Raw genomic sequence first — 17,042 nt, 5'->3', positions numbered from 1 at the left:
TGTTGTTATTCTGTCTCTCACTGTTCAAATAAACATACCATTAAAATTATAGACTGATCATGTCTTTGTCGGTGGGCAAACGTACAAAATCAGCAGGGGATCAAATACTTTTCCCTCACTGTACCCCAAGAGATTTTCTGCTGTAATTCCTGCAAAAGGTGGCTCTACAAAGTATTGAGTTTGTGGGGGTGAATAGTTATGCACCCTCAAGTTTTCTGTTTTTTTGTCTTATTTGTTGTTTGTTTCACACACACACATTTTTTTGCATCTTCAAAGTGGTAGGCATGTTTTGTAAATCAAATGATACAAACCCCCAAAAAATCCATTTTAATTCCAGGTTGTAAGTCAACAAAATAGGAAAAATGCCAAGGGGGGTGAATACTTTCGCAAGCCACTGTGTATCTAGGAGATATAAGAAAGCTCAGAAAATATGTTTAGTGTTCGTGAGAGTATCCCCTTTCTATAGTGAGGTCATATTAGTTTGTAGCTCAAACGGTTTGGACGCTACAGACAGAAGTTGGCACATCAGCGTTACCGACTTCAGACGAGTCCCGTGACACTTTTGGGGATCGTAGAGCAAAACGGAGAACACCATCGTGTTCGTGAGAGTCTCCCCTTTCCATAGAGTTTTTAATGACAAACCGTTCAGACACTACAGACGTTTTCGTGAGAAGACCGATTTTCGGGATGTCTCATGGTCTGAGACACCGCTGTAGCTCAGCCACCTTCCACCGCAGATGCAGAAGGCTGACATAGGCGGATGCGGTGGATTGCGATGCAACCCATGCAAAAACATTATCTCTAGCTTAAACTGACAGATTTTTATGGGGATTTCTGTTTTATGTTACTTAGATTGACGCAGGGGTGCGTCAATAGACTCTTAGATCTTTCGAAGACTCTTAGCTCTCTCTGTGCACTGTATGGACGAACCAGATCCTTTTTGGACAGTGTTTCAAAGACAGAGCCTCAGTCCGAGTCAGAATCTAACAGTTGATGACAAAAATCTATGTCTGCTTCACAAACTCATTAAAGGCCCAATTATGCTGTTTTATATCAATATAAAATAATTTCTGGGTATAAATTAAGTACCTTACTCTAGATTTCCATTCAAATGGGAAAAAATAGCTTTTTAGAAAAAAACTATTACTCAAGCAATAATTTAGCTAGGAATGTCTGGAAGTGGTCTGAGTGGGGAGGGGAAAACTGACAACTAGCTGTTATTGGAACTCCTGTGTAGATTGTATTTTCAACCAGCAACTATCAGGAATTCACAAAAAAATGTCCCCACACTTTTACAGTGTAAGTTTCATCAGCAGTTGTACAATATGATATAAAACACAGGAAAAACAGAATTTTTACTACAGTGGGCCTTTAACACTTAGGCCTAGCTCACCCAGTTGAGCAGACAAATGGTCACCTTTTAGCAATTTTTTTTTATAAAAAACTGCAATATTATATGCCTTGCAGAGACTATACTGGCTGACTCTATGTACGTAGGTCTCAGTGGTTTCACCATGCAGCGGCACGATTGGACGAAGGCGGCCACGGGCAAGTCCAAAGGGGAGGGGTGTGTCTTCATAGACCACAACTGGTGCGCTGCTTCCAGTGTGAAAGAAATCTCGAGCTTTTGCTCACCAGAACAGCCTTAATTGGCCAGGCATGGACTCTACAAGGTGCTGGCCCATGTAGACACCAATGTTTTCCATAGTTGTGTCAAGTTGTCTGGATGTCCTTTGGGTGGTGGACCATTCTTGATACACATGTGAAACTGTTGAGCGTGAAAAACTAAGCAGTGTTGCAGTTTTTGACACAAACCGGTGCGCCTGGCACCTACTACCATACCCCGTTCAAAGGCACTTCAATCTTTTGTCTTGCCCATGAATGGCACATATACACAATCCATGTCTCAATTGTCTCAAGGTTAAATGATTTTTTAAACTGTCTCCTCCCCTTCATCTACACTGATTGAAGTGGATTTAACAAGTGACATCAATAAGGGCACAGCCGACCCTCTCATTATGCAGGATTAGGCGGCCGCCTATGGCGGCAGATTGACGAAGGCGGCATTTTCTGAGCTAAACTGACCAAGACGCACCTCCTACAACAACACATAAAACATCACATAATTCTGCCCAAAAACAAAGTCAATTTCTCTCAACCAGTGGCATATGGGCTTTTTAGGTGAGCGCTGATGCCGCCCTTTGATAAGCAGTGCCCACTTTGTCAAAGGCAGGGGCCCAAAATATTTTGTTTGTACATTCCCAGCGCGCCTCTCCAGGGTGCTGTTGGACCCTGGAGAGACTCATCTCTGCAGCACTCCACCAACGTTCCGCCCAAACAATAATAGAACATAAATCATGTAGCAGATATAGGATATGGTAGAAAGTGTATGTGGCCTTTTCTGTAGCCTACAGGCTGGAGATGAAATGTATGACAATGTAATGAGACGGACACTTTTTACATCATGCAGGTTTCTCCGATCAAAGAGCCTAACCTAAATGGCGCTCAATCAAATACAAAATGCGCTGTCATGTTAACAAACAACATATCCTGAAAACAGGACAGGTCAAAATAAAATGGACAATATGGAATGTACAATCAGTTGTCCAGGAGTTTCACGCCATTGTCATGATCAGTGGTTTCAAGTTTGTATCTGTCCATTTTTGACAAGCTGATCATAGTGAAAAAGAAAATACTTCTGCATTTGCCGCTGTGTAAACACATTACAAATAGGCTCGCGATAACTCCTGATAAAGTTGGGTAGCTGATATTCAGAGCTTAAATAGCCAAAGTGATTTGTCACAGGAATCTGGACTAATAAAGCCATTGCAATGGCCTGTTTTACAAACGGTGGGCATACCACATGGATGGGCATTCATAAAATTCCGGCCTGACATGGTAGGCTACACCCCAGTAAGCACGAGCTGACGTCTTTTATTGGTTCTGTCCGGATGTCGTTTTTTGGTGTCTTACAAATGGTAGGCTTACCACATAGATGGGCATTCATAAAATACAATTTCAGGCAACACTGTAGGCTACACCTAAGTAAGCACGGACCGACGCCTTTTAGAAGTATTTTTTTGGTGCAGTTCCGGACCGCCCTTGATTTCCACATCCATTTGGTCCGGACCAAATGAACTAATCATCTATGTTTGGTTCAGATTTTGTCCAGTCTGGACCAGCCTTGATTTGGCCCAAACATAGACGTCTATAAATTACTTATTTTCAACTTTTATTCAGAACCAAAAATTTGCCTGATTTCGACATCCGGAAAATACATAATTTCAACATCTGTAAAATACGTATTTTCAACTTTTCATTCAGAACTAAAAATTAACCTGATTTCAACGTCCGGAAAATACGTATTTTTTTAACGTCCAGAAAATATGCCTTTTCAACATTCAGGAAAATATTATTTTAAACATACTGAAAATAACTTTTCACCTTTCATTCAGAACCTAAATTGAACCTAACTTCAAAGTATTTTTGCTTACTGGGACTATTCTAGTTTTCCAGGTGGTTGGCATTTTTTGGTCTCGCCTATGGCGGTAGAACGGCAAGGACAGGCCCTGAATAAGGGATCATAGCTTACACCTGGATTCACCTGGTCAGTCTATCATGGAACGAGCAGATGTTCTTAATGTTTTGTACACTCAGTGTATATCGGGCAGTATCAGAAGAAATCCCGAAAAATTGCCAAAGACTCTAGCCACCCAAGCCATAGACTGTTCACTCTGCTACCGTCTGGCAAACGGTACCGAAGCATCGGCTCTCGGACCAACAGGCTCCGAGACAGCTTCTACATCCAAGTCATAAGACTGATAAATAGCCATAAGACTGCTGTTACCCAGGCTATCTGCACTGGCCCAATCTTGCACCGATTCTATGCGCACTCACAAGATTATATATAGGGTTCCTTATGTTATAAAATGCATTTTACCAAGACAAATATGATTATTCATGTGCTGAATCGTTCAGTGGGGTCTTTCTCTAACATATCATAACAATTATATTAAAAAAGTCTGTTTTCGTAACCTAATACATCCGATAATAAGCACCGAGCTCTGTTTAGTGGTGCAGCTTTCTCGCCTAAACTTTTATAGGATTTTACGTTTTGTGGTCGTCTTCCAAGTGTCCACATTTTTTAATGTTAAAGGCTTTGAAAATAGAAAGACGCTTGTTTTCATGAGTAGTCTTCGAAAAAGAACAGGAACTTCGCATTAATATGAACAGCATATACTAACATATGAAAATACATCATGTCTCAAAATGTATATCTATCTTACCTCTATATTGTTTTATGTCCTCCGGATTTGAGAAGAAAGATGATGAGTTCAATGGTAAGCCTGTCAGTTGGCCTTAATTCTCGCACAGCATCCAGCCTAGCTGAAGCAATGCTATTTTCCTGATTTGTTTAATTATTTTAACCACTTTTAGTCGCCGTAATTTTGATCATCCTACAAGTTTTGAACAGATTATGATAGAGACATGAGGTTTGGACTATTTGTTTTTTTTAGAGGATTATTGACACAATTGACATATTATTTTACACATTGGTCAAAATATGCATTTTTGATTGGATGTCCTACTACATATACACACTGTATACACACTCACACACTACACTGACACTCTCACACAAAACCCACACACTTTCACATACACTACATACGCACACAAACACAACATACACTGATACCGACAACACAAACACACACATGCACACACACTTTCACACTCATCATATGCTGATGCTACTCTCTTTATTCTTACTCTTATTATTATCTATCCTGATGCCTAGTCACTTTACCCTGCCTTCATATACATATCTACCTTAGAAACCTCATACCCCTGCACATTGATCTGATACTGGTACTCCCTGTATATAGCTCCATTCTTGTGTATTTATTCCTCTTGTTACTAATTTTTTTACTCTGCATCGTTGGGAAGGGATCGTAAGCAAGCATTTCAAGGTTAAGTCTACGCCCGTTGTATTCGGAGCATGTGACAAATCAAATTTGATTTGAGGTCAACCATATCTTACATGTTTGGTCTGTTTCCAATAATGTGGTTCAAAATATTGCTCATAAAGGCACTCTGATATCCTGGTTATATGTCAGGGGCCGGTTGCACCAGTTGGTCGTTAAGTGGGTTGTAACTCTACGTCCGACGTAAAATGCGCTCTTCACTGGACCTAAAATTGAAACCTGTTGTGTAACCGGTGTGAAATGGCTAGCTAGTTAGCGGTGCACGCCAGTAGTGTTTTCAATCGGTGACCTCACTCACTCCGAGACCTTGAAGTAGTTGTATCCCTTGCTCTGCAAGGCCCGCGGCTTTTGTGGAGCAATAGGTAATGATGCTTCATGGGAGGCAGTTGTTGATGTGTTCAGAGGGTTCCTGGTTCAAGCCCAGGTTGGGGCATGGAGAGGGACGGAAGCAATACTGTTACAGTTGCAACTCCTGGGCGTAAGCCCAAGGGTGTCTACTCGCGAACATTCTCCATGGTGTTACTATTCTCCATAGAAACACCATTTGAAAACTACAATAACGGAACATGGCGCGTCTTGTCTATTGGTTTTATCAACCAACAGGCCTTTAGACGAGAACTAATAATAAGAGATCACCGCAACCCTCTGGATATGTATACAGTCGGGAGTGTATCGAGATGTTCCGCTTTAGCAGGCGTGATCTGTTTTAAATCGATGAGCTCTCGCCGCAGCTGGTTCATGTGTCAGAGAGAAATAATGATGCCAATGGTGCATTTGAAAACACGGTGGCAGACATGATAAATGTCAGCAGAGCTACAGCCTGCAGGGCAATCCAACGTGTCACTCGCCATAAAGAACCGACTTCGTTACCATGTCCGCCTACCTAACCAGAGAGAGGCAGCAAGGAGGTATTCTGTGCCTCCAGGATACCGGGCATCATCGGATGCGTTGACAGTACTCATGTCAGGATACAGGCCTCTTCTGACCATGAGTAGCCTATCTGTATGTCAACGGAAAGGGGTTTCATTCCATCAACGTACAGCTTGCCTGCAACGAGGAGAAGAAGATTATAGATGTGGTGGCAAGGTGGCCTGGGTCTACCCACGACGCGGGGATCCTACGAGAGCGCACACTCCAGCGGGAGTTTGAAGAGGGTAGATGTGGTGGCATCCTGCTGGGGGACAGTGGCTACCCACTAAAAAGGTGGCTGTTGACACCAGTGTTTTGGCGCCCAGAACAGACCAGGAGCAGGAGTACAACAATGTTCATGCTGAGGCGAGATGCCTTATTGAGTGCTGCTGCATCGGGGGGCTGAAGCGCAGGTTAGTAGCCTAGTTTTTCATTACTAAAAATTAACCTGATTTCAACGTCCGGAAAATACGTATTTTTTTAACGTCCAGAAAATATGCCTTTTCAACATTCAGGAAAATATTATTTTAAACATACTGAAAATAACTTTTCACCTTTCATTCAGAACCTAAATTGAACCTAACTTCAAAGTATTTTTGCTTACTGGGACTATTCTAGTTTTCCAGGTGGTTGGCATTTTTTGGTCTCGCCTATGGCGGTAGAACGGCAAGGACAGGCCCTGAATAAGGGATCATAGCTTACACCTGGATTCACCTGGTCAGTCTATCATGGAACGAGCAGATGTTCTTAATGTTTTGTACACTCAGTGTATATCGGGCAGTATCAGAAGAAATCCCGAAAAATTGCCAAAGACTCTAGCCACCCAAGCCATAGACTGTTCACTCTGCTACCGTCTGGCAAACGGTACCGAAGCATCGGCTCTCGGACCAACAGGCTCCGAGACAGCTTCTACATCCAAGTCATAAGACTGATAAATAGCCATAAGACTGCTGTTACCCAGGCTATCTGCACTGGCCCAATCTTGCACCGATTCTATGCGCACTCACAAGATTATATATAGGGTTCCTTATGTTATAAAATGCATTTTACCAAGACAAATATGATTATTCATGTGCTGAATCGTTCAGTGGGGTCTTTCTCTAACATATCATAACAATTATATTAAAAAAGTCTGTTTTCGTAACCTAATACATCCGATAATAAGCACCGAGCTCTGTTTAGTGGTGCAGCTTTCTCGCCTAAACTTTTATAGGATTTTACGTTTTGTGGTCGTCTTCCAAGTGTCCACATTTTTTAATGTTAAAGGCTTTGAAAATAGAAAGACGCTTGTTTTCATGAGTAGTCTTCGAAAAAGAACAGGAACTTCGCATTAATATGAACAGCATATACTAACATATGAAAATACATCATGTCTCAAAATGTATATCTATCTTACCTCTATATTGTTTTATGTCCTCCGGATTTGAGAAGAAAGATGATGAGTTCAATGGTAAGCCTGTCAGTTGGCCTTAATTCTCGCACAGCATCCAGCCTAGCTGAAGCAATGCTATTTTCCTGATTTGTTTAATTATTTTAACCACTTTTAGTCGCCGTAATTTTGATCATCCTACAAGTTTTGAACAGATTATGATAGAGACATGAGGTTTGGACTATTTGTTTTTTTTAGAGGATTATTGACACAATTTACATATTATTTTACACATTGGTCAAAATATGCATTTTTGATTGGATGTCCTACTACATATACACACTGTATACACACTCACACACTACACTGACACTCTCACACAAAACCCACACACTTTCACATACACTACATACGCACACAAACACAACATACACTGATACCGACAACACAAACACACACATGCACACACACTTTCACACTCATCATATGCTGATGCTACTCTCTTTATTCTTACTCTTATTATTATCTATCCTGATGCCTAGTCACTTTACCCTGCCTTCATATACATATCTACCTTAGAAACCTCATACCCCTGCACATTGATCTGATACTGGTACTCCCTGTATATAGCTCCATTCTTGTGTATTTATTCCTCTTGTTACTAATTTTTTTACTCTGCATCGTTGGGAAGGGATCGTAAGCAAGCATTTCAAGGTTAAGTCTACGCCCGTTGTATTCGGAGCATGTGACAAATCAAATTTGATTTGAGGTCAACCATATCTTACATGTTTGGTCTGTTTCCAATAATGTGGTTCAAAATATTGCTCATAAAGGCACTCTGATATCCTGGTTATATGTCAGGGGCCGGTTGCACCAGTTGGTCGTTAAGTGGGTTGTAACTCTACGTCCGACGTAAAATGCGCTCTTCACTGGACCTAAAATTGAAACCTGTTGTGTAACCGGTGTGAAATGGCTAGCTAGTTAGCGGTGCACGCCAGTAGTGTTTTCAATCGGTGACCTCACTCACTCCGAGACCTTGAAGTAGTTGTATCCCTTGCTCTGCAAGGCCCGCGGCTTTTGTGGAGCAATAGGTAATGATGCTTCATGGGAGGCAGTTGTTGATGTGTTCAGAGGGTTCCTGGTTCAAGCCCAGGTTGGGGCATGGAGAGGGACGGAAGCAATACTGTTACAGTTGCAACTCCTGGGCGTAAGCCCAAGGGTGTCTACTCGCGAACATTCTCCATGGTGTTACTATTCTCCATAGAAACACCATTTGAAAACTACAATAACGGAACATGGCGCGTCTTGTCTATTGGTTTTATCAACCAACAGGCCTTTAGACGAGAACTAATAATAAGAGATCACCGCAACCCTCTGGATATGTATACAGTCGGGAGTGTATCGAGATGTTCCGCTTTAGCAGGCGTGATCTGTTTTAAATCGATGAGCTCTCGCCGCAGCTGGTTCATGTGTCAGAGAGAAATAATGATGCCAATGGTGCATTTGAAAACACGGTGGCAGACATGATAAATGTCAGCAGAGCTACAGCCTGCAGGGCAATCCAACGTGTCACTCGCCATAAAGAACCGACTTCGTTACCATGTCCGCCTACCTAACCAGAGAGAGGCAGCAAGGAGGTATTCTGTGCCTCCAGGATACCGGGCATCATCGGATGCGTTGACAGTACTCATGTCAGGATACAGGCCTCTTCTGACCATGAGTAGCCTATCTGTATGTCAACGGAAAGGGGTTTCATTCCATCAACGTACAGCTTGCCTGCAACGAGGAGAAGAAGATTATAGATGTGGTGGCAAGGTGGCCTGGGTCTACCCACGACGCGGGGATCCTACGAGAGCGCACACTCCAGCGGGAGTTTGAAGAGGGTAGATGTGGTGGCATCCTGCTGGGGGACAGTGGCTACCCACTAAAAAGGTGGCTGTTGACACCAGTGTTTTGGCGCCCAGAACAGACCAGGAGCAGGAGTACAACAATGTTCATGCTGAGGCGAGATGCCTTATTGAGTGCTGCTGAAGCGCAGGTTAGTAGCCTAGTTTTTCATTAGCAGCAAATAACATGACATGATACTGAATAATAGGTCACTGTGTTGCGTTACCACACAGTCTTATTGTGTTGTGCTCCCACTAGGTTCCACTGCCTACCTGGAGAGATAAGAATGGCACCAAAGAGGACTGTTATCGCTGCCACAGTGGTACTACATAATATCTGCATGGAGAAGAGGCTGCCCCATCCCATGATTGAGCCAGGGTGCAGGGTCATGGAAAACCATAGGGAACCTGCTGGTCCAGATGACATTGGAGGTCGACTGGCCCGGAATCACATCTTCAATCAAATGTAGCCTATAGACCCCTTTCCAGTACACGACACACTGACGTCACACACAGATGCGCGCGACTCTTGGCGGCAGTAAGAAAGCCATCGCCATCTGCGCCCATTCAACATAGCCTAGATTTACGTTTTTATTACTTCTAAACAAAATAACTTTTTGGGGTTCTCATAAATTTACAGTTATGTTTTGATTCTTGCTTGAACAGTCACTAAGATTATATTTGATTGTGATCTTTGCAAAATAACTATTTTTGATGTTAGCTAGAATGCTAACGCTCATTGATATACTGTAGGCTGTAGCAAAAGCTAGCCAAAGAGCCATTTTACTGGTTGAAGTTGAAGTGTTTTTTTAAGTATAATGCAGTTGATTTGCGATGATGACACACATTATATTAAGCAGGACATTCATAAGAGCCTTAAAATCCAATTATTATCCAAAGGTAGTGTGAAATGCACTCATAAGCAACATGTAAATAGAGGCTTTTTTTTGCCTGCGTTCTATAAGAACTCCCCCTTGTTCTGCCACCAACTTGCACGTTTTCAAACACAGAAAGGGGTCTATAGGTCTAGGCTAAATGAGAGACTGAAACTTCTATAACCAACCAATAAATAAATATGTTGCAATGATTTAAAAGCCATATCTTCCTTTCTTTCCTTCAACATTTTGAAAGTCTTATTGGCTGTACAGTGGGGGGAAAAAAGTATTTAGTCAGCCACCAATTGTGCAAGTTCTCCCACTTAAAAAGATGAGAGAGGCCTGTAATTTTCATCATAGGTACACGTCAACTATGACAGACAAAATGAGAAGAAAAAATCCAGAAAATCACATTGTAGGATTTTTAATGAATTTATTTGCAAATTATGGTGGAAAATAAGTATTTGGTCAATAACAAAAGTTTCTCAATACTTTGTTATATACCCTTTGTTGGCAATGACACAGGTCAAACGTTTTCTGTAAGTCTTCACAAGGTTTTCACACACTGTTGCTGGTATTTTGGCCCATTCCTCCATGCAGATCTCCTCTAGAGCAGTGATGTTTTGGGGCTGTCACTGGGCAACACAGACTTTCAACTCCCTCCAAAGATTTTCTATGGGGTTGAGATCTGGAGACTGGCTAGGCCACTCCAGGACCTTGAAATGCTTCTTACGAAGCCACTCCTTCGTTGCCCGGGCGGTGTGTTTGGGATCATTGTCATGCTGAAAGACCCAGCCATGTTTCATCTTCAATGCCCTTGCTGATGGAAGGAGGTTTTCACTCAAAATCTCACGATACATGGCCCCATTCATTCTTTCCTTTACACGGATCAGTCGTCCTGGTCCCTTTGCAGAAAAACAGCCCCAAAGCATGATGTTTCCACCCCCATGCTTCACAGTAGGTATGGTGTTCTTTGGATGCAACTCAGAATTCTTTGTCCTCCAAACACGACGAGTTGAGTTTCTACCGAAAAGTTCTATTTTGGTTTCATCTGACCATATGACATTCTCCCAATCCTCTTCTGGATCATCCAAATGCACTCTAGCAAACTTCAGACGGGCCTGGACATGTACTGGCTTAAGCAGGGGGACACGTCTGGCACTGCAGGATTTGAGTCCCTGGCGGCGTAGTGTGTTACTGATGGTAGGCTTTGTTACTTTGGTCCCAGCTCTCTGCAGGTCATTCACTAGGTCCCCCCGTGTGGTTCTGGGATTTTTGCTCACCGTTCTTGTGATCATTTTGACCCCACGGGGTGAGATCTTGCGTGGAGCCCCAGATCGAGGGAGATTATCAGTGGTCTTGTATGTCTTCCATTTCCTAATAATTGCTCTCACAGTTGATTTCTTCAAACCAAGCTGCTTACCTATTGCAGATTCAGTCTTCCCAGCCTGGTGCAGGTCTACAATTTTGTTTCTGGTGTCCTTTGACAGCTCTTTGGTCTTGGCCATAGTGGAGTTTGGAGTGTGACTGTTTGAGGTTGTGGACAGGTGTCTTTTAAACTGATAACAAGTTCAAACAGGTGCCATTAATACAGGTAACGAGTGGAGGACAGAGGAGCCTCTTAAAGAAGAAGTTACAGGTCTGTGAGAGCCAGAAATCTACTTGTTTGTAGGTGACCAAATACTTATTTTCCACCATAATTTGCAAATAAATTCATTAAAAATCCTACAATGTGATTTTCTGGATTTATTTTCTTCTCAATTTGTCTGTCATAGTTGACGTGTACCTATGATGAAAATTACAGGCCTCTCATCTTTTTAAGTGGGAGAACTTGCACAATTGGTGGCTGACTAAATACTTTTTTCCCCCACTGTATGTGGTGTATTAACACAATAAGTGGTGGAGTGGTCTGATAGAGGAGATGCAGTATATGATGGGTCAGATTCATTAGGGCAGAACGTAGCAAAATAATTTGCAATGGAAAATAAAAACAAGCATTTCTTATAGGACAAGTTCAGGTAGTCCCTCCCTGTTTTCTTCCATTTCGTGCCTAATGAACACAACCCAGGTCTTTTAGCCACTGACTGTGAATGATGCCCTTCACTCTCTTTATTCAGGATTAGGAGAGCGCATGGTGTTGGAAAAAGAGGGGAGGCGAATGAAAAGCTCAGCATTTTAAGTGTTTACAGTTTGTACCAAGTGGGCAGATTTTTATCTGCCGCGGCGGTGTTGTGGATCCAGAGAGGGGGGGGGATAACACTTTTGAGTGCTCAGCCGAATGCACGACAATAGCACTGGTGGCAAATAATAATGTGGCCTTGAGGCTAGGGAAGTGGACTCACAGGAGACGGCTGCGAAGGGCTAGGCCTAACCCGAACTCACCTGGCACACTCTGTATGTCACTCCCTCACTTGCCTACACCCTCTTAAGCTCATTCACTTACTCGCTGACTTACTCGCCTACAATAAAATATATTTTATGATACGATCTACTAGAATGTGTCTGCTTCTCAGGTCACTAGTATCAACACAGGCTCCATATTGGATCAGTCTCTCCCTCAAAGAACCAGGAAGTGGGCCAAAATAAGCTCACAGAATCAGCTCTGTAGTCTGGTCCAAATGTATAACAAATGGCCCTAAACTTTATAGGCTGAAATCCATACAGACCTTACCCCTCAATGCCCTACCCTCCTCCCTCTCGCTGTGAACTTTGATGATTCAGATCAGATTAATGTAGGCTTCATAGCACCTATTGAGTAGAATATGATTGATTCCACTACCAAATTGGTATTTTATTCCATTTAGCCAGCCCACAGACAGCTGTAATGTTAGAAACGAGATCCAGGCAGCCCAGCAATAGATGTGTTTAGAGGGTGGCCACATAGCAGGTCAGCTGGACAGAAGGACTGACACACACACAGAGGGGGTACTTAATCTTTGGCTGAAGGTCAGGCATGTTTGGTGACCAGCTTCAATGTATTTCAGACGCATTCTTCCCTACAATATTCTGATTTGTCCCCGTACATACACTCAGTGGCCAGTTTATTAGGTACACCAATCTAGTACCGGGTCAGACCCCTCTTTGCCTCCAGAACAGCCTGAATTCTTCGGGGCACGGAAACGTTGCTCAATATGTATAAAGGGACATAACGTGTGCCAGGAAAACATTCCCCACACCATTACACCACTGCCACCAGCCTGTACCGTTGACACCAGGCAGGATGGGGCCATGGACATATGCTGCTTATGCCAAATCCTGACTGCAATTAGCATGACGCAACAGGAACTGGGATATGTTAGACCAGGCAATGTTTTTCCACTTCTTGATTGTGCAGTATTGGTGAGCGGTTGCCCACTGGAGCCACTTCTACTTCTTTTTAGCTTATATGAGTGGACCCGGTGTGGTCGTCGGCTGCAATAGCCCATCCGTGACAAGGACTGATGAGTTGCACTTTCCGAGATGCCGTTCTGCACACCACTGTTGTAGTGCACTGTTATTTGCCTGTTTGTGGCCCGCCTGTTAGTTTGCACGATTCTTGCCATTCTCCTTTGACCTTTCATCAATGAGCTGTTTTCGCCCACAGGACTGCCACTGACTGGATGTTTTTTGTTTGTTTCACCATTCTCCGTAAACCCTAGACACTGTCGTACGTGAAAAGCCTAGGAGGCCGGCCGTTTCTGAGATACTGGAACCAGCGCGCTTGGCACCGATGATCATACCACGCTCAAAGTCACTTAAGTCACTAGTTTTGCCCATTCTAACGTTCATTTGAAAAGTAACTGAATGCCTTGATATATATAGCCTGCTTTATATAGCAAGCCACGGCCACGTGACTCACTGTCTGTAGGAGCGAACCTTTTTTGTTAGTGGGGTGGTGTACCTAATAAACTGGCTAGAGTGTATGTCACAGGTCATCTGTTCAGAAATGTAAACTTTATGATTTTGGAGGAATGGCTATTATGTGACACTAGCCCAGGGATGGTCATACACACCATACGGAAACATCTTGAGTGTTTGAGGAAAGAGCACACTCACAAATCACGCCATACTTGGCACGATCTACCCTTGATTGGAAAGTGTGTCCCTACTCTTGAAATCGTCAGCTTTTTACTTGCCAAGTGACATAGTTGTAACGATGAAATGATAAATGTATGTGCAGTGTGCATACACTTTTTCCGATCAGACCAACAGAAATGTGCACACTGTGCAATCCCAGCAGCTAAAGTCAAATACTCTCTCTCTCTCTTAGTTTCTGTTGACTAATTGATATTTGCTGAGATTACAAGATCAGCTGGTCTTGGCCTGCTTTGATGCTCCAACAATACCAGGGCGGTGTGTTGGTACATGAAAACCTCTGGCTTCAACTCCGTACCGTTCTGCCCTTAAGCAAAGGGAACCAACCAGAATTTCCACAGCAAGGCAAATTGCAAACACATGCAAGTTTCCCATGGTTTCTGCTGTGTAATATCAGGCAGTATGGTCTATGATCGTCTTCTTTGATTTGGGCATGAGAGTTGTAAGAGGCCCTCATTTAGTTGAAACCCTGCTCTCCCCTTATCGGGGTCACTGCTGAACTTTCAACAAATGGATGTGTTTGTATGTTTTGTGCATCTGTGTGGATGAGTGTTCCTATTTCTCTCACAAGTCATCAAGCTATTATCAAGATACTATCGCTTTTATCTCAAGCTACTCTTAAGCAAGATAGTGTTGAGTACTGATGATGTTGTTGTGTTCTACTTTGATAACCAGCTGAGATAAGATAACTAACCTCTGACCCCTCTCTTCTCTTGCAGGACCGGAATCGGCCCTTTGATGCATTTAGCTTGCACTCTTTGGAGAATTCCTTAATGGATATGATAAGGACTGACCATGACAAAGGTAAACCACACCCAGCTGGTGGCCCACCAATGACTATCGCTGATATTATATGGAGGAAACATTTTGCAGGTTAGGAGTATTCATACATCCACGCTTATGAGTTGTTTTTGGCTTCATGGCTTCATATTTGCCTTCTCTACCACCAATACAATCTAGTAGATTTTTTTTTGCAGTCATACATTTAATACGATAAATGAACCACTGGCCTTACCTGCAAAATCCTACACATTGTTCTTGTACTCTGTGTGGAGTGTACACTTTTTTGATCTGCTTCTCTGCATTGTCTTCTGACTTTAATCAAGTAATCATGATGACATTTCTGCTTCTGTTTCCTTGCTGTCGCACATGTAAATATGAATGTTGACAAGATGGCACTTGTGTCATCATGGTGTGTTGCCGTGTTTTGTGGTTATCTGATGTTGTTTTGAGTGACAGTGTGTGATTGATTGCTCACGTGTGTGTGGGGTCCTTTATGTGCCTCTTTGAAGGTGTGTGTGGTCAGTGAAGGTTGTTGTGGTCAGTGAAGGTTATTGTGGTCAGATTCTGTGTGCCTCTGTTCCTTTTAGTGAGTGGGGAGAAAGGATACGAGACAAATTAAAATTGGGATGAAACAGAGCTCAAGTTGCCCCTTTATAGGCTACGCCCCTGCTGTGGGATGACTATAACATTGATTCAAACTCGATGGGGCCATACTTACAAACTCTTGCTTAAACCTAAACTTAAAGTTTTTCTTGAAAATGCTACATTTTAGCATTTCCCATAGGCTTTGAAAAAGCACCCGCCGAGTACCAGCCTCGTCAATTGCCGCTGGCTGCTGGTAAGCTTTTTTTTACTTAGGACGCCACCTGGCAATGATTACAAATTATGGTACATTACTGCTATTTGACAAGACCATGAGCCTCTCTGATATTTTTTTAAATGTACGAGTCAACATGGGCCAGCATCCCTGTGGAAGACTTTCGACACCTTATAGTCCATGCCCCGGTGAATTGAGGCTGTTCTGAGGGCAAAAGCGGCTGCAACTCAATATTAGGACAGTGTTCTTAATGTTTTGCACACTCAGTGTAAACATACATGTTGCATAAACCTCCTATCTCTTTTTTCCGTAAAAGCACATGGATGTTTGTGAAACAGATCAGCAAAAACTTTCGAATTTTATCTAACGTTAGTAGCCTAGTCATCATGACTTTTTTCACATTATGTTACGTTACAGCCTTATTCTAAAATGGATTAAATAGTTGTTTCCCCTCATCAATCTACACACAATACCCCATAATGACAAGCAAGAACAGTATGTTTGCAAATAAAAAATAAAAAAAATAAAAGGGTGAATTATCTCATTTACATAAGTATTCAGACCCTTTACTCAGTACTTTGTTGAAGCACCTTTGGCAGCAATTACAGCCTTGAGTCTTCTTTGGTACGCTACAAGCTTGGCACACCTGTATTTGGGGAGTTTCTCCCATTCTTACATTCTTCTCTGCAGATCCTCTCAAGCTCTGTCAGGTTGGATGGGGAGTGTCGCTGCACAGCTATTTTCAGGTCTCTCCAGAGATGTTTGATCGGGTTCAAGTCCAGGCTCTGGCTGGACCACTCTAGGACATTCAGAGACTTTTCCCGAAGCCACTCCTGCATTGTCTTGTCTGTGTGCTTAGGGTCGTTGTCCTGTTGGAAGGTAAACCTTCGTCCCAGTCCGAGGTCCTGAGCGCTCTGGAGCAGGTTTTCATCAAGGATCTCTCTGTACTTTGCTCCGTTAATTTTTGCCTCGATCCTGCCCTGTCTCCCAGTCCCTGCCACTAAAAAACATCCCGACAGCATGATGATGCCACCACCATGCTTCACCGTAGGGATGGTGCCAGGTTTCCCCCATACGTGATGCTTGGCATTCAGGCCAAATAGTTCAATCTTGATTTCATCAGACCAGATAATCTTGTTTCTCATGGTCTGAGAGTCTTTAGGTGCCTTTTGGGAAACTCCAAGCGGGCTGTCATGTGCCTTTTACTGAGGAGTGGCTTCCGTCTGGCCACTCTACCATAAAGGCCTGATGGTGGAGTGCTGCAGAGATGGTTGTCCTTCTGGAAGGTTCTCCCATCTCCACAGAGGAACTCTGGAGCTCTGTCAGAGTGACCATCGGGTT

The 17,042-nt window shown here is 42.9% G+C and overlaps 1 protein-coding gene across 2 annotated transcripts in view; it reads left to right on the top strand.

Moving 5' to 3' along the window:
* The window catches only part of cpeb3 (cytoplasmic polyadenylation element binding protein 3), a 71,430-nt gene that overhangs the window by 14,028 nt on the left and 40,360 nt on the right, over nt 1-17,042 (top strand). Inside the window, exon 3 of one of the 2 annotated variants that reach the window (XM_084169831.1) lies at nt 14,821-14,905. In XM_084169831.1, coding sequence (XP_084025957.1) covers nt 14,821-14,905 — 85 coding nt within the window. Of the gene's footprint in view, nt 1-14,820; nt 14,975-17,042 lie in introns of both variants that reach the window. The other variant, XM_084169830.1, reaches the window with a different exon arrangement.

This window comes from Coregonus lavaretus, assembly GCF_964263955.1.
Source record: "Coregonus lavaretus genome assembly, chromosome: 1".
Lineage (NCBI taxonomy): Eukaryota > Metazoa > Chordata > Actinopteri > Salmoniformes > Salmonidae > Coregonus > Coregonus lavaretus.
This window is presented reverse-complemented; position numbering and strand designations above follow the sequence as displayed.